The 23905-nt window shown below is 46.9% G+C and overlaps 4 protein-coding genes across 9 annotated transcripts in view; all 4 read right to left on the bottom strand.

Annotated features, from left to right (window-relative positions):
- Positions 1-6908, bottom strand: part of mrtfaa (myocardin related transcription factor Aa) — a 40858-nt gene extending 33950 nt beyond the window's left edge. The window contains exons 1-2 of one of the 2 annotated variants that reach the window (XM_061223813.1): positions 6552-6908; positions 1014-1213 (exon numbers count right to left, since the gene is read on the bottom strand). In XM_061223813.1, the coding sequence (XP_061079797.1) occupies positions 1014-1185 (172 nt within the window). In that variant the 5' untranslated portion in view covers positions 1186-1213; positions 6552-6908. The remainder of the gene's footprint in view (positions 1-1013; positions 1214-6551) is intronic. The other variant, XM_061223811.1, reaches the window with a different exon arrangement.
- Positions 6909-7907: 999 nt separating this feature from the next.
- Positions 7908-14577, bottom strand: slc25a17 (solute carrier family 25 member 17). 2 transcript variants are annotated; one of them, XM_061224293.1, is made up of 10 exons: positions 14345-14577; positions 13714-13774; positions 13394-13460; positions 12861-13012; positions 11741-11857; positions 10667-10815; positions 10226-10321; positions 9153-9238; positions 8665-8820; positions 7908-8620 (listed from the first exon to the last, which is right to left on the bottom strand). In XM_061224293.1, the coding sequence occupies exons 1-9, from the start codon at positions 14411-14413 to the stop codon at positions 8670-8672; spliced, it is 948 nt and encodes a 315-aa protein (XP_061080277.1). In that variant the 5' UTR covers positions 14414-14577; the 3' UTR covers positions 7908-8620; positions 8665-8669. The 2 variants fall into 2 exon arrangements, with proteins under 2 accessions (XP_061080277.1, XP_061080276.1); XM_061224292.1 differs by having other exon boundaries at positions 7908-8820.
- A 3895-nt stretch (positions 14578-18472) lies between these two features.
- On the bottom strand, positions 18473-23269 carry si:ch1073-357b18.4 (uncharacterized protein LOC797129 homolog). Its single transcript, XM_061224904.1, has 4 exons — positions 22336-23269; positions 21774-21845; positions 20831-21135; positions 18473-20439 (listed from the first exon to the last, which is right to left on the bottom strand). Exons 1-4 carry the CDS (start codon positions 22541-22543, stop codon positions 19813-19815), a joined length of 1212 nt encoding a protein of 403 aa, XP_061080888.1. The 5' UTR covers positions 22544-23269; the 3' UTR covers positions 18473-19812.
- Positions 23270-23382: 113 nt separating this feature from the next.
- The window catches only part of LOC133115144 (nuclear body protein SP140-like protein), a 59740-nt gene continuing 59217 nt past the window's right edge, over positions 23383-23905 (bottom strand). For all 4 annotated transcript variants that reach the window (XM_061224902.1, XM_061224900.1, XM_061224901.1 and 1 more), the window contains one exon: positions 23383-23883. In XM_061224902.1, coding sequence (XP_061080886.1) covers positions 23764-23883 — 120 coding nt within the window. In that variant the 3' untranslated portion in view covers positions 23383-23763. The remainder of the gene's footprint in view (positions 23884-23905) is intronic.

Raw genomic sequence — 23905 nt, 5'->3', positions numbered from 1 at the left:
GGGTGCAACAGTTAAGCCCGCTACCATTCAACAACATAAATTAAGCGTGTGTGCGCACTTGTGTGTGCCTATGTGTGAGTATGTGTGCATGCACCTGTGTGTGTCTGCATTTGTGCACGTATGTGTGTGTGGTGGTGGTGGTGGTGGGGGGCTATAGCTGTAACTAGCACTGCAGTCACTGTAAAGATCCTTCCCAGGGTGCAACACTAGTGGGGGAGAATATCAGAGTGGCAAGGACTTTTTAACAAACCCTGTTTCTCACTACATGTTGAAATGACCATGTTGTCCTGGTAATGGGTCAGTAACTAAGATGCAACCGAGCAGACAAAAAATATATATAAATGGGCGGGGAATAATAATAAATAAATAAAATAACAGAGCTGAAGTGCATTCCAGGTGACCTCTGACCCCTCAACACTGATCAGCAGAGGGCAGACATGCTAGTTTCCCCTGCAAATGTAAACTGGTCCAGTGTTGTTGGTCAGGAGCCTCAGGCAGATGTTAACTGATGGAGCGTCACTGTGGGGGGATTCAGGGAAAATAAATGCTCTCACGAACGCACTATGAACATAATGAAAGGTAAGAATTAATAACTTTGTAAAAGAACTGAACCATGGCAGTGACACTCTGAACAGGCTGCTTTGTTGCTTTCCCACCCCATACATTACTGACATTCACTACAGACGAGAGAGTGAGAGTGAGTCAGTGACTCACTGAGTCAGTCAGTGAGTCGGTGAGTGACTGGGGGATTCAATGAGTGGCTGTATGAGTGAAGGAATGGCTGAACGAGTGAAGTAGAACAGGCGGAGTGAGCAAATGAGCGAGTGAAGAGTGCGAGTCAGTGAATCCATGGGGGACGCATCCTCCCACTGCAGCTAAAATCGTCCCACCAGGTACGGAGCAGTAGCAGAATCCACAGGCGCGCTCAGGCCTGAGAGGCCCCGTGCCGGTGCATCTATAACAGCGGAGACGCGGCTCGCACGGCTGATCCTGGACCAGCAGCGGGGACTCACCGTTCTTCCTCTCCCCGATGGGCAGGTGGCTGGGGGCGGGGTGCAGCGTCAGCTCCTGCAGCTCATTGGTCACCGCTTCGCTCTGCGGGCTGGGGGCGGAGCCAGGATCAGCGCCGGGGCCCCCGGGCGCCATGACGACGGGCCTGGTCTCCTCCCCGGCATGGGAATCCATCTTTACAGAGGGACGGAGACGAGCTGTCCTGAGAAAGGACCAAACGGAACAGAAATAGTGATTAACAAATACGTTAATTCAGCTCTAGAAGCACACACAGCAGTGTTCAGTACACTGATCTCTATCAACACAGCAGTGTTCAGTACACTGACCTCTATCAACACAGCAGCGTTCAGTACACTGACCTCTATCAACACAGCAGCGTTCAGTACACTGACCTCTATCAACACAGCAGTGTTCAGTACACTGACCTCTATCAACACAGCAGCGTTCAGTACATTGATACGTATAAGTGCCCCTTCACATGGATCTGCCCACAGGAGCAAACTGCCCGTGAGACCTGGGGATGGCCTGGTACAGGAGCCTACCAGGGAATCCGTTATTTTCTCAGCCTGGACCTACTCAGCCAAACAGACGAGAGCCGAGCCTCACTGGGAAGCCTGCAGACTCAGTAGCTCAGGTCCCAGAGTTCAGCTGCGCGACACTGATCAAACTCACGCAGGAGCAGCAGAGAAACACAATGGCTAGCCCTGTGAAGGAGGTGCTCGCGTGGTGATGTCATTGGGCAGGTAACTTTCCCTTCTAAATCCGTGTGCGCTTCGGCTTTTTTCGGTTGCAAGATAAGCTGCCGTGGCAACCTGGCCGGACCCGTCAAACCAGTCCGGCAGAGTGGCGCCGGTCTCGCAGCGAACCCGATCCCGCCGTTCGCCGAGAAGAATTCCGCAATTTCTCTTTTCAGGAGACGGAGGAACGTTCAACACAGCGGCAGTGATGTCTGCCATCGCGCCCGGCTCGCCGAGAACAGCTTCCCCCGGAAGAGTGGAGCCACAGACTCCACATTCAGCCTCCCTTACCACGAGGTGTACGAGCTGGCGAGAGGCACAGCACGGCTTCTTCCATTTCGATTCCACTTTGCACTTTTCGTTGCTGATGAAAATTTTAATGGCTCCTTAACGCCTTTAGGTAATTAACCCAGTTCCTTATTTTGGGCATCGCTAGCCGACATTTCGCTAGTTTACAAGTCCATGACATGCCAGAAATGGAACAAAAGTATTGCCATGGCGACACCGACACACAAATACAATACAATGATGTATATTAATGGAACATATCATTATTAGGCCTACCTCAAATAAGCCTGGCTGCAGTACGGTTTTGTTCGGTTTCGGTTCATGTCTGCACAGGACTGTGTCAGCACGTAAGCATGCAAGCCACTACCGCAAAACTTTAGACCATTTCAAACGAGAGGTCACAAACAACAGGGCACAAACAAACAAAAGGAGAAATTCCGTAGATATTAGGAAGTATTCTTTCACACAGCAAGTGGTCAATGTGTGGAATAGCTTGCCAGTACATGTAGTGGAGGCAGAAACACTGGGTTTTCAAGACCAGGCTTGATACGGCGTTAGATTCCATTTAGCTTTCAGGCAAATTAGGCAGTGGGTACACTTTGAGGTAGGAAAAGGCAAGCATTGCAGGGCTGAATGGCCTGTTCTCGCCATTACCTTATGTTATGTGAAATGTTTGAGCCACCGTTGCAAGAAAAGCTTTATACTGCCCACTTGCATGACTGCAAAAACAATAACCAACCAACCAGGTTCACTGGCCAAGAGCCAGGGAAAGTACGCTTTGTGCTACACCTTTTTTTTCCTGCAGCGAAACAAGATTTTCTGGAATATTTTTGGTTTCTTACCTCAAACTTTGCCCACAGTTATTGCTTAGGCTTAATGTTTTTTTTTTGGTTTTTTTTAAACATGTAACATGATGACACTATCTGTCATCTCAAGCGTTTTGTATTTGAGAGAGAGCTGTTGAAGTGCAGATGTCATACACTCAGAATCAACTTCTAGAGTCTTGTTCACACAATTCTCTGATTTCTGTGACAAGAACAATGAGCGACCAAAGATGTAAGATTAGATTACCACAATCACTGGGCATGAAACATTCAGGCATTCTGCAGATGTACTTATCGTGTACCATAGATTTTAACATACAACCCATTTACAGAGCTGGCCATTTACTGAAGTAACGAAGGCCACGTTTCTTGCTCTAGCACGGGGATCATCAAATCGCGGTCCTTGAGGTTCGAGAACCGCTGGATTTCCGCCCTCCCCCTTCAGCTGGGAATCTGGCGTGAAGACGGTTTGCGGCACTAATCGTTCAGCGAGTTGCCTGGGAGAGAGGGAAAACCAGGGCCGGATTTGTATTTGAAGACCAGATTTGATGATTGCGCTGCCATGGGTGCAGTGAGCCTGCCAGGTCTGCAACGCAAGCCCAGTGCCACATCCCTTACTGCCACACCGCACCTGCACAGTGCAGTCAGCTCGTGAGGCGCTCTCAGGCCGGAACAAACCGAACACGCACCGAGACAAACCGCTACCGCGTCTCATGACTCAGCACTAAAGTTTCTGAATTTTCAGCTGAATCGGGAATCAAAGGACTGGGCCATGGGTCAAGAGGTCGAAGAGCAAGCGTTTAAGACCGTTACTTTCAACAAAGCATTATGAATACGGAGGAAAAATACTGTTGCGCTAATACTCTGCTCAAAGTCAACAAAAGCCATTAATTGCTTCCCTACACATATCAGGGTTCGTATGTCCGTCCATTCATCCATCCATTATCTTAACGTGCTTATCCTGAACAGGGTCGCAGGGGGGCTGGAGCCTATCCCAACATACATTGGGGACACGGGGAGAACATGCAAACTCTGCACAGAGAGGCCCCGGCCGACAGGGATTCGAACCCAGGACCTCCTTGCTGCAAGGCGGCAGTGATACCCACTGCACCATCCGTGCCCCCCCCACTGCACCATCCGTGCCGCCCCTGGGTTCATACGTAAACGGCAATTTATTAAAATCGTCCGCAACTACACCATAAACCTGCAGACTAATTTTAAAACTTCACAAATGCCGTTCACCGGGTGCGGCTAAGTAAAAGGATCGTTTTAAAAGTGAACGACATTGCTCAAGTAATAATGGGGGGAGCCATTAAAACTGAACATAAATCCACACAGTTTATTCAAGGGTGGCACTGCGATTTCTGGGAAGGGCCGGCTCTTAAAAACAAGACTATTGCAGAAAACACAATTTACTCATTAGGGCTCGGCCTAATGTGTCTGACTCAGCACTGCCGACTCGTCGCATTGATTATGCCCGTATGAAGAAGACGTCCCATGAGATTCCAGTTAACCAATGAGTGCCGCTTCTCCGCATCAGCTAACCTATTAAAAATGTGACTGGATTCATTTTTAAATTATGGTCATTACATAACCGGCGCTGAGCCGGCAAGCCAAATAAAATGGGTGGAGAGGATGTGTTTTGCGTTTTTTTTACGGAATGTCCAATTTCAATTTCCCAAAAAAAACAATGACCTCACCAGTCAATCACTCTATAACTACAGCGGAAGGAACAAATGTTGTTGTTTGTTCAGTTTAACACGAGCCCATCTGGAGATGCCCCGGATGGACTTGGCATACCTGTGAGCAATCACGGTCACGGGGGGGTGATGTCACAATGCCACAGTGTAATCTGAACCAATCAGCATCCCACTTGAGGATTGATGAATCCAAACTGGCTCTGCTCTATGGGGTTGGAACGCCCAATCACAGCACATTCAGAACAGTGTTAGAAGCGCACAAAAAAAACATGTATTTACTGGTTTATCCAGCAAACATACTTTTTCTTCTCATCTAACAGGCAATTTTCCACAGGAGCATTGATATGCTCTGGGGCAGAGATTAATCAAGCGCTTCAGGAAACTCCCACAATGCACTGCAGTCTTCATTTAATACCGTCTGTTGGATCAATATCTGTTACGTTTTATTACCAGGCCCTTACAGTGGAGGATGTAAGACGTGAAAATGCAATAAAACAATGACTTCGGGAAGCAAGACAAGGAGAGGTTGAGAATAATGAGATGACAAAACAGAATTGAGTGTAAAGACAGTGAAAATGTGAGCGATTACCACAGAATGCCACTGCAGCCGTGAGTATGTACCTCACTTATATCCTGTGTATGAGGGAAAAGATGGTCATACGCATTTCAGCTGGGCCACACTCACTGCAAGCAAAGGACGATTGCGTTTAAAACAAATACACAAGAAAAAGAACAGTAAGAAATCAGCTCAGGGCGTTGACAGGCATTTCATTTCCAATAAGTCCTCCATGATGCTAGCTGACTCATAGCTCTTTCAATCAATTAACCAGGGACAGCATCGGGGTGAATCGCCCTCTTGATGGAACACAGGTACAGACAATCAAAATGACTTGATGAAAAGCTCACAGAAAGTATTCTTGGATGCCTCAATAACCAAAAACCATTAAGAAGGACATCCTACAGTCCACAAACTACCTGACTTACTAAATGTAAACAGTAAAATATCACCACAAAGTAAACAGCCAGAGGAGCCGTAATGCACCTGTAACTGCAGCCAGTTCTGTATGTCTGACAGACAGGTGAGTCACTGGTCTGGATCCAACCAACACTACACTACCTCACAATTAATCCGTTTGTGATGAAAATATAAAACTTTTCATTTCCACTCACACATAGGATAAGTTCAGGAAAGGTGATCTTTGAATAAGGCCAAAGTCACTAGTTACTTCTACTTTAGAGGCTGTATATTAATGCTGCTTTGACCCAATTCATCTAAAAAACTGCCACTTTCCCCCGATCACAGACGGCAACCTCGGCTTTATAGAGGATTGTGGTCGTTAGCAGAGCAAACATGTGGAATTGAAAAGATATAATCAGCACAGCCCCGATTCAAAACCGAAGGCAACACGCTCCAAACGGGGGACAGTTTAAGCATAAAAATATTTACGAGTGCAATCTCCCATCTCCAACTGCACGGCCAGTGTTGCTACGATACGCAGATGTAATATCTTGCCATTTACCGCAGTCTGCCTCTTTTGTGATCATTTGGGAAAGCCTTGAACTCCAGTAGAACCAGATGTATTACATAATCTTAATATCCTAGGGCCCTTTTCAGATGAAACGCGTTTAAGGGAGTGCATGCAAATGAAGACATTCCATGTCCATGGTACTAAATAGAAATAATTTGTGTGAAAGCAAAGAAAATGGACATGCATGCATCGCATTAGGGGTAACTAACTATAACGTTATCCCAATTTTGACCATGACTGGAGCGGCAGTTCACAGATTATAGGGCGGGTGGTGCTTGTGAAGTATTAAGATATTTATCTCGCCAGGCAACTGTTAAGAATACAGTTTGTTGGTTGTTTTAAGCCATTCTAAGATCGCTAATAGCCATGGCTAGCTTGTTGGGTATGTTAATCATTTTCAATGTTACATGTTATATATAACGTTAGCCATCGCAGACTGGCAAACGTGACCAAAAGACTCACCTTAACTTGGCGTAGTTGCTATTTACTCCAATGCATTGTTCCGCAGTAGGTCGATGCGCACTGAAAGCCAGATTTCCCAGCCATGTAACCAACACCCCCCCCCCCCACCACCAGCTAATGTCAGCTAAAACTGGCGAGGAAGCCAGCCAAGTTAACCAGCTAGCTACACCGCGTCGTCAGTAATGTCACGCTCTGTCCACACGCTATATTGTGTATTCTTTACAATCGGAGTGATCGACTGAATGCGGTTTTTCGTAAGTGTTTCTTATTTTTTATTAAAATGCTAGTGTCCAGGTATTATCACTGTTGTTTTGATGAACGTGCTTGGTATCCCCCCCCCCGCCTGCCCGTGCTGTGCCATACCTGCTTCCGATTTACACTAAACTTCAGCCGGAAAACCCGCCCATTTCTGGTTTGTTGCCGCCTGAGAGTGCAAAGGTCGTCCAATCACGAACGGATCCCGGTTGGACTGACGTCGACTGATGTCCAATCACAACTTCACAGGCTTTATGCCGCGATTAACTTTTGGGCTGTCTTAAGGTCAATGACGTAGTTGGAATCCAATAAGAACACACGTTACTTTTAGCCGAGGTAATGATTACACCAATCGCATCGTAATCCAATGTTCAACGAAAACATACAAGCCAATGGGAAGGGCTGATAGGTTATTTTTAGTTTACATCGGTAGCGACGAATCTTTAGCAAACTAACTCATGAGATTAGTCACATTAGTCATTAGGATGATATCACCAGCTACTTGGGACAGGTCGTAAATCAAGGAGCGGTTCATATTTCCCGATATGAACCGATGATAACGTGAAAAAACACTAATTAAACACAAAATAAAGGGGAAAAGATCAGAACATTTACAGCAGAATCAAACGAATATCTGTCTAAATAAATTTAATACCATCACTTGGCATGCTTAACTGCGTCTCTCCTAGCGATGGTTCTTTGCCACCTGACTAACTACTTTATCTCACAATAAAGTGCGCCATCTAGTGGACAAAATTAATCAATGAACACGTGATTCGCCATTCTTCAACCAGAGCAATCTGGAAAATTATTGATATTGATGATAATTTTCAATTTGCTTTTTAAGGAAATCGCAAATACATCTGAAAATGGCTGAAAATACATCTTGATGACATAAAAATAAAATATTGCTGCGTTTCAGAACAAACTGGAGCCACAACAAAAGTTAAAAAAAAAAGAAAAAGAAAAAAAGAATTTATATTCTATTTTCCAGTCCACACATTCATGTTTTGTAATAATGTTCACAATTTTCATGTAGGGATCATACAAACCAGTGTTTCGAACATGGGGAGCCTCTCACTCATTAAAAATAAGGTAAACTTTTAAATATACATTTACATTTATTTGACACTTCATATTACACCTCCCATCCTGCTCTGACAAATCGTTATTTACATATACACTTTAATCCATACTAACAATGAGAAATAAAACAAAGTGTAGAGCTGAGATGAAGACCGAACTCTGGAATGAGAACCACTGCGCTCTCCTAGCCTCTCCAGAATTATTGGCACCCTTGATTAAAGAAGAAGAAAATGGCCGTGTATAGGGTAAACAACACTGATAATAAACGCTTAGCTAAACATAGCACTTAGCACTGTAAGGGCAATAATTGTTCCAAACTTGCCAGGAAGAGGCAAGTGCACATTGTCCCTCGGGCTGGAGAAGAAGATGGTGAGGGAGGCAATAAAGAACCCCCAAGGAGCACAGTCTTGTTGTCACCAAGTCTTAAAAATAAACACAATACACCGAGATACTGGTTGATTTCATTGAATCACATGAATAAAACACACTGCTTGACGCACCTTGGAAAATAAAATTTATTGCAACAATGGAACTACTTTTTAATTTACAGTATCTTTTGTGCATATTTACTGCGGGTGCCGATAATTCCGAAGCCCACTGTATGAACTGGATGAATCGGGTGCTTAATAAATAGGAATGAGCGTTCGGCTGGGAACATGGGCTGGCGGATGTGTGGTGCGGTTGGTCACACAGGGAGCCCGCAGGTGCAGGTCAGCGGTTGGGCACAGGTGCGTCAGCGACTGGGCACAGGTGCGTCGGCCTCCGGGCACAGGTGCGTTATCGACCGGGCGAAGGCCTCCGTACCCCCATCACCCGGAAGGTGCTGCTGACAATCTTCTCGTAGAGCAGGAACATGAGCGCGGCCGTGAGCACCGTCTGCAGGAGCTTGGCCTCCAGGCCCTTAAACAATCCCAGAATGCCATTCTTCCTGAGGGGAGGGAAGACAACAGGGAACAGTAGTGGGAAATGTATGCTTTTGTACACGTGTGTGTTCTGTTAATGCAGATGCAGCACGTGCACACGTGTGTTCTGTTAATGCATTTGCACTGTGCTGTGAGCAAAGGACTGAATGAACATGAGTGTGTGTGTGTGCACATGCATGTGGGCAAGCGTTTGTGTGCATGAATGACTGTGTGTGTGTGTGTAGATGTGTGTGTGTGTGTGTATAAAAGACTGTGAGGTGTGTTTGTGCTCCTGTGCGTGTGTGTGTGTGCTCCTGTGTGTGTGTGTGTGTGTGTGTGTGTGTGTGTGTGCACTCACCTGACTCTGTTCAGTAGCAGGAACACCACATTCCTTAGACAGCTCAAGAGACGTGATCTCTCTGTGGGCTGCCTGTGCTGGCCAAACTGAAACACACAGAGCACAGAGCGCTGCAGCTCTCACACAGAGTGCAAACACACTTTAACACCTCTGACCAACTGTGCCAAGTCAAGCAGATTCTGCATCCACCGACAGAAACTGTGACGGCAGAGAAACAGACAGACAGACAGACAGACAGACAGAAGCAGTGACAGCAGACACACAGACTGAGAGACAGACAGAAGCAGTGACAGCAGACACACAGACAGACAGACAGAAGCAGTGACAGCAGACACACAGACAGACAGACAGAAGCAGTGACAGCAGACACACAGACAGAGACAGACAGACAGAAGCAGTGACAGCAGACACACAGACAGACACAGACAGACAGACAGACGCAGTGACAGCAGACACACACAGACAGACACACAGACAGACGCAGTGACAGCAGACACACACAGACAGACACACAGACAGACAGACAGACGCAGTGACAGCAGACACACAGACAGACAGACAGACAGACGCAGTGACAACAGACACACAGAGAGACAGACAGACGCAAAGACAGAAGCAGTGACAGCAGACACACAGACAGAGACAGAGAGACAGACAGACAGAAGCAGTGACACCAGACACACACAGACAGACAGACGCAGTGACAGCAGACACACAGACAGACAGACAGACAGACGCAGTGACAACAGACACACATACACACAGACAGACAGAAGCAGTGACAGCAGACACACACACAGACAGACAGACAGACAGACAGACAGACGCAGTGACAACACACACACACACACACACACACAGACAGACAGAAGCAGTGACAGCAGACACACAGACAGACAGACAGACAGACAGACGTAGTGACAGCAGACACACACACACACAGACAGACAGACAGACAGACAGACAGACAGACGCAGTGACAACAGACACACAGAGAGACAGACAGACAGACAGACGCAGTGACAGCAGACACACAGAGAGACACACAGACAGACACACAGACAGGTACTCACTCTGAGAATGGACTGCACAGTCTGCAGTGGGTATGTGACCGTTGTGGCGATGGCCTTGGCGACGGCTCCGATGAAGAACACCTCCAGAGAGGACAGCTGCAGCAGACACAGGATGCCTCATTACTGCGCTCACAGAGCAAAAACGCACCTTCTGGGCCTTCCTGCTCAGGGTGCCAGATTCACACCAACCCACCAGCCAGATCCCAGTACCTTTCATCTGTGGGTGGTCAGCCAAATCCAGGCACATTTTATCTGTGGGTGGTCAGCCAAATCCAGGCACATTTTCTCTGTGGGTGGTCAGCCAAATCCAGGCACATTTTATCTGTGGGTGGTAAGTTTGTCTCCTCCACCAGCTTTGACAGGTGACCACCCATCACTATTCTACATGCTGGTGAATTTTGGGATGTGCCAGTCACCGCGGTCATGCCCAGGCCGGCTCACCTCTCTGTGCACGCCCTTGCTCAGCTGCCTCTTCAGCCCCTCATAGATCATGAACTGGACCGCCGGGTTCATCACCAGCAGCAGCGAGGGGAAGGTCCCGTTCCAGAGAGCCCCCGCCCCCTCCTCCCCAACAATCTTTGAAAAGGCATCTGGAGAGGGGGCAGAGACAGAGACAGGGGGGGCAGAGACAGAGACAGAGGGGGCAGAGTATTTCGGAAGAGCTCAGGGACACATCAGCGATTTAGTGACTGACATGGAGCCTGTTCAGACAGGCACACAGCTGTTCAACACACATACGTTTCAGAAGGTGGACATAGGATCGAATGTGAGCATGCTGGGTAATGTAGTGTGAGTGTAGTGTAATGCTTAAAGGGGCTGGTAACTGCAGCTGCTTCAGAGTTTGAGTGCTACCATTTTACACTTGAGCGAGGTCTTCTCTGTGAAGCCCTTTGTAACATTCATTCATTCATTCATTATCCTAACCCGCTTATCCTGAACAGGGTCGCAGGGGGGGCTGGAGCCTATCCCAGCATAAATTGGGCGAAACGCAGGAATACACCCTGGACAGGTCGCCAGTCCATCGCAGGGCACACACACCATTCACTCACACACTCATACCTATGGGCAATTTAGACTCACCTGTCAGCCTATCAGCCTAACCTGCATGTCTTCGGACTGTGGGAGGAAACCGGAGTACCCGGAGGAAACCCACGCAAACACGGGGAGAACATGTAAACTCCACACAGAGAGGCCCCGGCCGACCGGGATTCGAACCCAGGACCTCCTTGCTGTGAGGCGGCAGTGCTACCCACTGCACCATCCGAGGCGGCAGTGGTACCCACTGCACCATCCGTACCGCCCCCTTTGTAACATTGTTTGGGTAAGTGCTATCATCATATAAAGATGTACTGCTATATTCTTATGAAAAAAATGGATTCCCAAATTTGACATTACACCAAAATGACACATTAAATGCCTTAAAATCAGATTTGAATGTTTGGCCCCATAGAAAGGTACATACACACGCGCACACACACACACACACACACACACACACACACACACACGTCTCACCTACGATGCCTGTGTAGTATGTGGGACGGATGTCTGCGTTGCGAAACTTCGCCCCCTGCAGCTTGAGCCTGGTGTTGACGACCCAAAGGGGAGTGGTGACAAGCACATTTACCACACCTGGGGGGAGGGAGGGAGGGAGGGAGGGGGGGGGGAGCAAGAGAGAGAGAGAGAGAGAAGGAGGGGGGAGAGAGAAAGAGAGAAAGAAGGCAGGTGAGAGAGGGAAAGAGAGAAAGGATGGAGAGAGCAAAAGAGAAAACGAAGGAGGAGGGAAGAGAGAAAGAGAGAAAGAAGGAGGGAGAGAGAGAGAAAGAGAGAAAGAAGGAGGGGGGAGAGAGAAAAGGATAGATAGATCATTACATTCATATAGCGCTTTTCTAGACACTCAAAGTGCTTACAGTGATGAGGGGTAAACTCGCCATCAATGTGTAGGACCCACCTGGGTGATGCACGGCAGCCATTTTGCGCCAGAGCAAACCACACTCACCAAGGAGGGAGAGACAAAAATACATAGCTCGTCTGGAGCCATTGGGGGGGGGGTAAGAGACACTTCAACACACCCAGGTCGGGGGATCGAACCAGCAACCTTCTGACTGCTAATGTTGCCCCCAAGCGACATATCCAATGTGACTTACAGTTAATTAGACTGAGCAGGGGCCAATCCCACCTGGAGCAATGTGGGGTTAAGGGCCTTGCTCAATGGCCCAACAGCTGCACTGATCGTACTGCTGCCACACCGGGGCTTGAACCACCAACCTGGTCAAGGACCCTATCATGCACCTTAATCCTTGAATGCTGTACTGTAAATGAAATGGGCACACGATAGACAGGCAACGTCCTTAACTGCTCTTTCGATTATATGGGCAAAACAATAAAAGGATATTAAAGAAACAAGCCTCCGAAGGACTGTCAGACACAGTCTGTGTCTGTGACTCCTCTCTATGGCTCTCTATGACACTCTATGACACTCTATGACACTCTATGACACTCTATGACTCTCTATGACACTCTATGACACTCTATGACACTCTATGACACTCTATGACACTCCTCAAACGACCCAGTCAGTGGTGGTCCTGAGAGAGTCACGGTACTAGACCATGGGTTCACGCCACGCCTCTACCTGCGGCGATGCCAATGAGGAGGTCTCGCCCTGGCGTCGACCTCTGACCCCTCAGCCAGGTGGTCTTTAAGCTGTGGAAGCAGTAGAAGTAGACGAAGTTGGAGCAGCAGAGGCTGCAGATGACAGGAAACCACCCTCGGTAGGGAGCCAGGCTGGAGGGGGGGGGGGGGGGAGACAAAAAGTATGCATTTCAAAACAATACAAAACAATCCTTTGATCCAAAGCGACTTACAGTTGATTAGACTAAGCAGGGGACAATCCCTCCTGGAGCAATGTGGGGTTAAGGGCCTTGCTGAAGGGCCCACCAGCTGTGCGGATCTTATTGTGGCTACACTGGTGATTGACCCACCAACCTTGCGGGTCCCAGTCATTTACCTCCACCACTACACTACAAGCTGACTACTGTACAGCAGGGCGCTCTGATCAGTCTCACTGTGATGTCAGCCGTCACGGTGTACGTCATTTTCCGTGCATACCATCCACACGGACCCTCCCACAGCTCATCTTCACTCAACTCGATTCATTCTACTCACAATCCTTCCTCCTTGATGATTTCAGCCAGAATTGCAGGAGTGGACTTGGCTTTCCTCTTCTCATCCACTACACCCCACGGGGAGGGGAAGGGAGGGGAGGGGGCAACCAAAAAAACATGAGGACAGTGAATTGCCTAAAGTAGTACAGCTCGCCAACAAAGATTAACCACACATATTTGCAGACAAGGTACAGCAGGTAGGTTAAAACCACAATCGCTACAAATGTAAAAGTCTGTTCTAGAGTGGAACAAAGGTCGAGGTTGGAGGTTGTTTCTCAAATCGAAGGAACCTGTCGATGTCCTCTAAGGCGATTTACATACCCTGAAGCCGCAGTCTGGCAGTGTCCAGGGGGAAGAAAACTGTCATCGCAGTCACACTCCCCTAAACAAAACGCAAAGAGACAATAAGGTGAATGAATATCCAATAAAAACTCACAATAGATATGAGCGCATCATTAGCTCCTGGAGGAAAGGAGCGGGTAAATTAAGCTATTTAAAGATTCTTCAGAAAAACACATCTAACCAGCAACCTTATGAACCTGCAAATTTACAATAATTGCATGTGCAACTTGCCCAGAATGTTGAACGTGATAGTAGTTTTATAATGTGCCCCAGATACGCAACTTCGTTGGTGAAATTAGTTTATAAATGTGTTCCAAGAAAAACTGGTTCCACGCAGCTTCCACTGTCCATAGCTAACTTTAGGTAGGTCAGGAGGTGTCAGCGAACTGCAGTAATCCAACCGCTCCCAAAAAAGCCAACTTTACTGTAGGGAAAGCACTGCTTAGAAACGGTCAATTCATCATTAGTCTACATAATTATACTTTCTCTACCTATATTCTATCTTCATTTCTAATTGAACTAATAAACCGGTAAACTGAAAAACAGACAGCAAAGTATACACGGATACTAAAACTATTAGACTAACGTTAATCACATATTTTTGACATACCATTGCCCCAGCGACAGCATGTACCAGACTCTCATAACTGAACACCGCTGAGAGTTTTTCGGAGTCCATTCTTTCACAGAAGATATACAAGGGTATGTTTCTCTCCGATTCGTCTTCACCGCGAACAAAATGACAATGTCACTTCCCCAAAACAAATATTTGTTAGATTTACCGCACTGTAGCAGTAGTTGGCTAACAACAAGCACAGTCAACGTTAAACGACCCAACGTCCACTTCCTATATTCATATCCAATCACGTTGCTCATAGATATAGTTGTCACGCATCGATTGATTTCCAGGCCGTTGATTGGGTAAATCCTAACACTCGTCCGAGTTCATTTGCAGCTCATGATGTCAGTCAAAAATATTGCAGCGCTACACCATCCATATTCCAGGATAGGATAATTTGTTTAGGGACTTCAGAAACAAGATAGCCTGCAGCTTGCTTCAGTCGCAATTGCGATTTGGCTCTGAATTCTTGCGTCATCAGCAACCTTTATTTTATTAGAAAGTCACACTGAGATGAAAACATTTAGGAATCTAGGTATATGACTCATCCTATCGTTGTGACAACTCTGTACCTACATATGCATTTATGTAAATTGCTCTGGATAATTTGTAAATGTAATGGTAACACAAGGTACTATAAGTATCTGACCAAAAGAAGATAAATGAGTCAGCACAAATAAGAATTAAAAGGTAAACTCAGCGAACAAGCACAAAAATACACATACTGGAGAATGGACCTGAGTATATTTGAGAATAATCCCCAGAAAACCTCTTAGAATATTTTTGTGAATACTCCTGAAAATAGTTTTGACAGTACTTGTGGCTATTGCCATGGAGGACACGTTAAAAACTGAATGTGACTGTCTCCCAGACAATCATCTGTTTGCCTATGAAAGTGAAACTTCCTTATTTTTGGAAAATAACAGTAAAAAATATGGTCATTTCAGTACGTTCTGTGTGAAACCGAAAATAAAGATGAGTCACTGAATCAAACAGCTTCTGTTGTGCAATTGAGGAAGAAAAATGTGTCTGAAATGAATACGGTTTTAAAATAGACATCCATTTTGAAGCCATACCCAGTGCATATACAGTAAATTGACTATAGATTTAACAAATGCCTACTCAAAACTGGTCTTAATGTCTAAACGGCAGGCATTTTTACCCATCTAGGACTGAAGAGACACAGTATGAGCACTCCATTATCTCTGTTCCAAAGGTTTACATTTCATTCATTTTGCAGAGACAGTTATTTGCGGCCCTGTCACACACTCCTGTAATGTCCCGATTTCACACTGACAGCAGAGGTAACAGGTCCCAATATGTATAGCAACGTAACATAACATAATGGCGAGAACAGACCCTTCAGCCCAGTAATGCTTGCCTTTTCCTAGCACTGAAGTGCACCTACTGCTTAGTTTGCCTAAAAGCTATAGTATAGTATAGGATAATATGGTATAGTATAGTATCATATAGTATAATATTGTAAGTATAGTAAGTATAGTAAATGTCTAAGCTATATTGAATATGAATGTTTTTAAGGTGAAGAAGCATTAAAAAGATTGAAAACACATTTTGTTCAAACTGACTTGGTAGTTGCGTTTGTGTTTACTGTAGAAATGACATTACAAATGCATTATATCTCTATGATATTATTTTGGGTACATTTATGGGATGACTTTTACGCAACCACATGCATGCTTGCGTCCATTTGTTCATCAGCAGTCAGATAAAGTTGCTTTGCCCAGTTGCAGTGGTTAGAACTGTCCCGACGCCACAACGTTTTCCGCGCAGTGGCGGGGGGGGAGCACGGGCTAGCGTGAGGCCCAGCTGCCGCTCCTCTTCACTCTGCAGAGCGGCAGCTGAGCTGCGCGGCCGTGGAGCTGGAAGACCGCCCGTCCAGCGCAGCCGGGCCTGTCAGACCGCAGGCCCTGAGGCCCTGAGAATGACCACAGGAATCAGTACTGGCCTCTGGCCAGCGAGACAGAACCCTACCCCGCACCCCGATAGGGACCCGTGTTGACTCAGGCAGCAAGAGCAGTCGTCTGGCAGCCGGAGGGTTGCCGGTTCGATCCCCCGCCCTGGCTGTGTCGAAGTGTCCCTGAGCAAGACACCTAACCTGCTCCTGACGAGCTGGTTGGTGCCTTGCATGGCAGCCAGTCACCGTTGGTATGTGTGAGTGTGTGTATGAATGGGTGAATGAGAAGCATCAATTGTACAGCGCTTTGGATAAAGGCGTTATATAAATTCCAACCATTTACCCTTCTGGGAGTCTGGGAGATTTCCCCCAATGGCTTGTGCTGGGTAACATGGGATTCAATCTGCAGGAAGAAGCAGTGTTTTCGCTGGATTTAGCTGGGCAGGCCAATGTGGTGATGTATTTGATGAGTTGTTGAAGTACATGCACTCAGTGACCATTTTATTAGGTATTTATTACACTTATTTTTTAGATTTATTTATCTTCTGCTACAATGCGTTGTCATCTTCTGCATACCAGTTATGCATGATTATTTGAGTTCCTGTCAGCTTGAACCAGTCTGATCTTTCTCGTCTGACCTCTAACAAGGCTTTTTGCCCACAGAACTGCCGCTGACTGAATGTTTTTTTCTCTCTCGCACCATTCACTGTAAACTCTACAGAATGTTGCATGTGAAACTCACACGAGATCAGCCGTTTCAGAGATTCTCAAACCACCATGTCTGGCACCAACAATTATTTCACGGTCCAAGTCACTTCGATCACATTTCTTCTGCATTCTGATGTTTGGTCTGAACAACTTCATGACCATGTCTGCATGCTTTTATGTATTGAGTTGCCGCAAGATAATTGCCTGATTAGATATTTGCACAAGCTGGTATACAGGTCTACCTAATAAAGTAATCACAGTATGTACCAATGCTTGTACTTACTGTATATTCCCAATGATTATCACTTAGTGACATCACTTGGATATTATATGGAATGAACACTGTAGAAAAACCATCAAATGACCTTAATTTAGCAGCAATTTACAACATAATAGAAACATAAGTGCTGGGAAAGATACAACACAGCTTGAAAAACCATGGAGATGACAGGCCCAAGATATTTCATTTAAATAGAAAATTGGAGGGGCCAAGCATGGAGCCCTGGGGGACACCTGTAGGAAGGTCCTGGGTACGAGACTGCAGTAACAGATGACTGGAGATGGAATTAGGCCAGTGTCAGTCCCTCTACCAAACACATTGCCTGCGGACACGCACGCATGTGAATCAGCATTAATCACATCTCCTACAACCCAGTATCGAGTCCCCTAGGCTACACAGAGGCTATGACGCATAGTTACATTTCTGGGGAGGTGCGCATCAGGTTACGGTGTAGGGAACGCAGCTAAGCATTCCTCCCTGGTGGTAAAGAAGGAGCTTTTAACCCTGCTGACACTGACAAAAATTATATCCCAATGACTTTTAACTTAAAACACCAGTAGAATTACAGTAGATTATTCTTGTATTTCCACTAGTATTCAGCACATTTTTTGAGAATATTCTTTCACAACTGTACATTTTGACAAATAGAGTTAACTAAAAAAGGATGAGCTATCTGCAGGAATGACATTGTGTATAAAATGATATTAGTGTCTAAAGAATTAAAGCATCTCACATATGCATGCTTCTGGTTCTGGCACTTTCACTACTTTTCATAAAGCGAGTATAGAGAGTGGGTTTTTTTTTTTAATGCTGCGAGTGCTTTGGACATATTAAATTAAAAATTAACAACCAATTAGCTCTGCTAAACGCTACCATCTCAATTGGTTATGCACAGCGCACTTTCAGTCTACCTTTGGATAGAACAAGAGTATTCACAGTTCTCTCACTTTTCCAGCTTTAATAATCAGTTCATTATAGCTTCACATTATATTAAGGGTACATTTGTCGACACATTGCTACTTCCGGCTTATTTTCACATCGGTTTTAGGACTCCAGAGGGTAGAAATCTAAAATTGAATTTATAAAACACAGCCGGTGAACCCTGCCACACAATGAACAGAAAGACCACATTATACTTTTACACTGTCAACTAAAAGAGGCGTCTCAGAGGAAAATATGCGATGCATGGTTTACAAAAGGACAGAATCAGCACAAATGTCAGTAATGAACTGTCGTCAGTTTTTTACTTCAAAGAACACATTGTCAGCTATCACACTACAAACATACAAAACAGTCCTTTGCACTGAGAACCACCATGACCAGTACTACTAACCATGATTTTTTAAAAACATAAACAACAATCAGATATCATTATTTTTTAAATAGTCCTTAGATTTGTCTGTAACGGAACAGCTATCCTGGAGGTTTGTGACGGAAATGAACATTTCACCACTTAAAATACACAACCAACCTCACCACAATATTTCAGTTTTTAATTACCCCCTCCCTGAAGTGATCACAGGGGAGGGTAGAAGGCTGTACAAACACTGTTTAAAAAAGATCAGCGTCAGGGCACAGGGGTCAGAAGCCAGCCCTGGGGGGACCGCAGTTTCTGCTGGTTTGATGTGGGCTTAACCCTTTAAGGTGTAAGAACACACCTGGGGCAGCCAGTAGCCTAGAGGCTAAGGTACACAACTGTGGACCCAGAAGGTTGGTGGTTCAAGCCCCAGTGTAGCCACAATAAGATCCGCACAGCTGTTGGGCCCTTGAGCATGGCCCACATTGCACCAGGGGGAATTGCTTCCAGCTCAGTCTAATCAACTAAGTCGCTTTGGATAAAAGCATCAGCTAAATAACTAATGCAACTGTAACAAATACGTGATGGGAATGTTCTGAACTGAACATTCTAATGCTGCTGTAATGATCGGTCCTGGTAATTGAAAGCAACGGAGACCTAGAACACTGACTTTATGAATTTTGAAATGACACTCCAAGAAACCTACTGTTCAAAGGTTAAGCACCAGTGATTAATTCAATCGAGTCCTTGATTGACTAATTAAACCACACAACTTGTTTCTATGGCCTTATTTAGCTGCTGATTAAAAACCAGCAGAGGCTACAGTGATTCAGGGCTTCAGTTGGACATTCACACAAAGTAAGCAGACCCACACCGGCCAGTGAAATTAAACATTTCACCCACCCTGCTATATGCCCAAACGTGTCCAGTACCCCATAACTTCCCTCTCCAACCACCCCCCCCTCCCATTCTTCACACTTCTACTTCAGAACTTCACAGCTCAACCAAAATTTGCGTAATCAGACTGTGCCATTCATTTAGAATGCAGCACGTAAAAACCTCAAGGCATCCAATCCCTTCCCCCATACTCTCCTTCCTGTTTAATTGTGTCCTGCAGGCTGAAATGGTGTCCTGATTGGAGAGGATGTCTATCAACCAGCCTCTGCAGCAGGGTGATAATGGTGTCCTGTTTGGAGGAGATCACTGTCTGTCAGCCAGCCTCTGCAGCAGGGCGATGATGGTGTCCTGATTGGAGGAGATCACTGTCTGTCAGCCAGCCTCTGCAGCAGGGTGATAATGGTGTCCTGTTTGGAGGAGATGAGCTCCAGGGCGGTGGCCATGCGGCCCATGGCGTCGGCCATCCTGCCCTCCCTCTTCTCGCGCCGCCTCTCCCGCGCCTCCCCCCGGCTCCCGCGCTCCTCCTCGACGCGCTGCCGCTCCTCCTGCCCCGCCAGGAAGCCGCGCAGCAGGGAGGTGCGGTCCTCCGCGTGGCTGTGCTGCTGGGCCAGGAAGGAGGCGGCCATGTCGGCGGGGCCCCTGCGCAGCCTGTGGCGGCCCCGGACCCGGGCCAGCCGCGCCGGGGCCTTGCGGGAGGGCGAGGGGGCCGGGTGCCGCGCGTCCGTGTTGCTGGGGGTCTTGGAGGAGGTGTTGAGGGTGATGGGGGGAGGGAGGGAGGAGGGGATGAGGGTGGGGATCTGGGCGCAGGTGCTGATTAGCCCCGCCGGGAGAAGGCCCGGTTTGGCCATGGTGCTCGCGCTCCTGCCGGGAGGGGCCTGATCCGCCAACGCCGGCGTCTCCTTGGTGACGGTCGCCATGTCGACCAGCGTGGCCGAGGCGTTGGCGGTGCACTGGCTGCCGATGGTGCTGCCCAGCATGGCGTCCATCATCTGAGAGAGAGGGAGAGAGAGCAGAGGGAAGAGGGAGGGAGAGAGATGGAGAGGGGAGGAGAGAGAGGGGCGGAGAGCGAGAGGAAGGAGGGAGAGTAGAGGAGAGAGAGGGAGAGGATGGAGGGAGGGAGAGGAGACGGGGATGAGGGAAGGAGAGAGAGGGGAGGAGAAGAGAGAGAGGGGGGAGAGAGAGTGGAAGAGAGAAGGGGAGAGAGAGGGGCAGGGAGAAAGAGGGAGAGGAAGGAAAGAGATAGGAAGGAAGAAGAGAGCAGCAATGTTTTATAAAGGTGATGTGCACGAACCTCCTGTTATGACTGTGCGTCCGAACGTTTCCTGGCGCCCAGCAGCACCACGCTGCCGCTGTTCCCGTGGCGACAGCCCCGGGCCGTACCTCGAAGTACTCCCAGGAGGTCTTGGCCTGCCCGGTCTCGCGGCTGCGGTCCTTCACCCTCTTGTAGGTGACGATGAGGTTGTTCCACTTGCGGCGGATCCGCTCCACGGGCAGACAGTACCCCTGGCCCTCCAGCTCCTTCTGCACGCTGTGGAAGAGCTGGGCGCGCTCGCGCGAGCCGTACATGTTCCAGCGCCGGCCCACCGCCTCGATCAGGAACACGATGGTCTGGTACGTGAACTCTGAGGTGGCCACCTTCTCCGGAGCCGCCGCCGCCGCGGGAAGCTTCACGTTGGGCAGGGGGGCTGCGGGGAGAGGGGGGCGCCCCATGGAACACAACGGGTCAGCCGTGACACCGCCACAGCGATGGCGGCCTTCACGACTGAACTAGCGCCGCGTTTGGACCAGTCAAATAACATCACTACCATCCGTCATTACATGTATTTCGGAGCTTAGTTGATTAAGGACAATCCCCCCCCCCCCCCCCCCCCCCCGGAACAACATGACAATAAGGGCCTTGCTCAAGCTGCATATCTTTTATCGTGGCTATGCTAGGACCACCAACCTTCCAGGTCCCAGTCATGCACCTTAGCCACATGCTAGTTGTTTTGATTCAAAATCTTTTCTACACTTTACTGAGCTTGTCTGGTGTATTGGAACCTGTATTGGACCAGAAAGTGCAAACCCCACCCTCTGGTCCTCTTGGTTGGCTCAATTGCACCAGGCAAGATCAATCGTGCACAGAAATGTATTTGAATCCAAAACAATTGCATAACTGACCCAGGTCTGGTTTCTGAACACAGTTGTTCCACAGCAATTTTACTCAATATTGACTCTAAGTATTAGGGGCAGTTTCATTTATTTACCTGACGTCAGTATGTCAGAGCAATTTTATCCAGGGGAGGCAATGACGAGAAGGACCGAGGAATTAGTTGAGGCTCACCTGGTGCAATCTTGAAAATAGTTTTGCCATCCGTTGAGGTGGTAGATATGACTCTGTCAGCGCTAACAGGATCTGAGGATTTATTAAATATAAATGGACACGATCACTCATTATCATTGACAGATCAAAATTTGACATCATTGGACAGCACAAAACTCGGGAAGAAGCACTCTTGAGAACCCTCGAAGTCTGTGTCGTTTCTGTACTTTACAACTGGTTTATCTCAAAACAAAAACAACCTTAATCAACGTTACATATTTAAATCGTAGAGTGTTATTTCCTCAAAGCAACAGAGTTCAGATTTCAACTGAAATGACAATAATTTAATTGCGCGATGGGGACCGCAAATATATCAAGCGGCAAAATCATACACTAACGTTACCTCCCACAAGCGCGCAAGCCACGTGGAAACTCCTCCAAGTTGTAGCTAGGTTACGGTAGATACGCTTTACCCTGGAATCTGACCAAGTGACACCGCAAGACGCTGCCGCTTATTCCAAATGCGTTACAGTTCCAGCTCCCTAGCGCACACTAACCGGCGAACAGAAGTAGCGGGACTCACAGAGTAGGATCGGGGCTGCAGCGGTAGACATCTGGACAGATTGTAGAAGATGATCCTGATGCTCGCCTCCAGACACGTCAGAGCCGGGGTCTGCGAGCACGGAACCGTCTTGGCTGATGCACAGCTGCGATGATTCGTCTTGGTTGCTGCACAGCTGCGCCGATTCGTTCTCCGTCAGGGACGCTTCACTTGTGGAGAGGTTGTCCATTCTCTTACGCAACTGTATAGCTAGCTTGCTAGCTAGGATTAGTTCATTTGATTTCAAAGTAGTCGTGAGATCTAGAAAATTTCCACAAGCGTTGCATGTGTTGCGTAAATGTCAGATCGCGTCGCCAGGCTTTATTACCACGCACCGTTTGCTTTATCGTGCGAGCTAGCTAGCGCGGGAATAGTTTTTTCTACAACTTTTTATTTTGCCTGTGCGCTCGATCTTATTTCCAGTCCACCGTCATAATTTTAATTGTAACGCGGCTTTGTTCGCGTACATGTGCTTTTCTCCGCTCCCCCTGATGTATTGTTGATCCTTTGTTCAATAAACCGTTGTTTAATTTGTCTGTTGTGGAGGTCTGAATAATGGCTGCGTTCTTTACCGAGTCTGTCTGCGCAACTCTGCTGCGCAATTCGGGGTAGGGATTCGCTGCTGGTGCCTGTGGTGACGTATTACGCATGGCCTGCATGAACGCAACGCAGACGCCGAAGGTTCCGTGCTGGGAGGATGCGTGGTGTTTAATCTACAAGGTTCTAGTTTTGGAAACACACTTATTAAAAATGATTATAAATATTTTCAGGACTTAATTGACATAAATGTATCGTTAGTTATAAATGACAAGTATCTCCGTTTTGCGTACACACACGAGCACCACGTTTGGATAAGATTTTCAAGACGTGTAGGAGCTGTATTGTGAGACCCGACATTTACACTACCATGGGCGTTTTAATCTTTTATTTACAAAGCGGGTTCTCTTTCAAGATACAGCGTTTTTGTTTATTTGTGAGTTGCGCTAATAGAACATTGTTTTCTTACGTTCTTAAAAAAACAATGAAAAGTTTATTTAAACAATTTAATAACGGTTTGTGAGCATGCATTCACTATAAGCATTCGGCTGATATCAAGCAATAGAAAACCCGTTTTCAAATTTCACAAGCATACTTTTTTTTAACTTACATTATTTAAAAAACGAAATGTATCATTTTGTATTCAAACACCGCATAACATTTAAAACAGCTCTTTAAAAACACTAGTTTATGAATCGCTAAAAGTGGCTTTATGTTGCCTACCAAGTAATTTGTTAATATTGATCAAATCAATTATTAACGTTTCATATGAAAAGCACATGTATTAGTTTGACACCTGTGTACTGAAAGTTCTGAGATATATGGCATTTTCTGAAAGTAGGAGGACCGATTTGGGCTGTTAAACACACTTCGTTAGACATTGTGAGGACCGCCTGATGATGCATCCGAGTCGTTTTTCACACTGAAAACCTGCTGAAATTCAGTCTCAAATAACTGCTTGAGTCTTGCGCCCACTGGTCCAACTTCGTTTTCCTGTCCGAAAGGGGAGACGGAG

This window comes from Conger conger, chromosome 16 (genome assembly GCF_963514075.1).
Source record: "Conger conger chromosome 16, fConCon1.1, whole genome shotgun sequence".
NCBI classification, from domain to species: domain Eukaryota; kingdom Metazoa; phylum Chordata; class Actinopteri; order Anguilliformes; family Congridae; genus Conger; species Conger conger.
This window is presented reverse-complemented; position numbering and strand designations above follow the sequence as displayed.

Coding starts and splice junctions, on each gene's coding strand:
- slc25a17 (XM_061224292.1), bottom strand. CDS start 14,413: ATGGACTCCGAAAAACTCTCAGCGGTGTTCAGTTATGAGAGTCTGGTA. Junction 13,775..14,344: donor ATGCTGTCGCTGGGGCAATG/GTATGTCAAAAA, acceptor CGTTTTGTTTAG/GGGAGTGTGACTGCGATGAC. Junction 8,821..9,152: donor CTGCTACTGAACAGAGTCAG/GTGAGTGCACAC, acceptor CCCTCCCCTCAG/GAAGAATGGCATTCTGGGAT.
- si:ch1073-357b18.4 (XM_061224904.1), bottom strand. CDS start 22,543: ATGGACAACCTCTCCACAAGTGAAGCGTCCCTGACGGAGAACGAATCG. Junction 21,846..22,335: donor TGCAGCCCCGATCCTACTCT/GTGAGTCCCGCT, acceptor ATAAATCCTCAG/ATCCTGTTAGCGCTGACAGA. Junction 20,440..20,830: donor CCTCCTGGGAGTACTTCGAG/GTACGGCCCGGG, acceptor CCTCTCTCTCAG/ATGATGGACGCCATGCTGGG.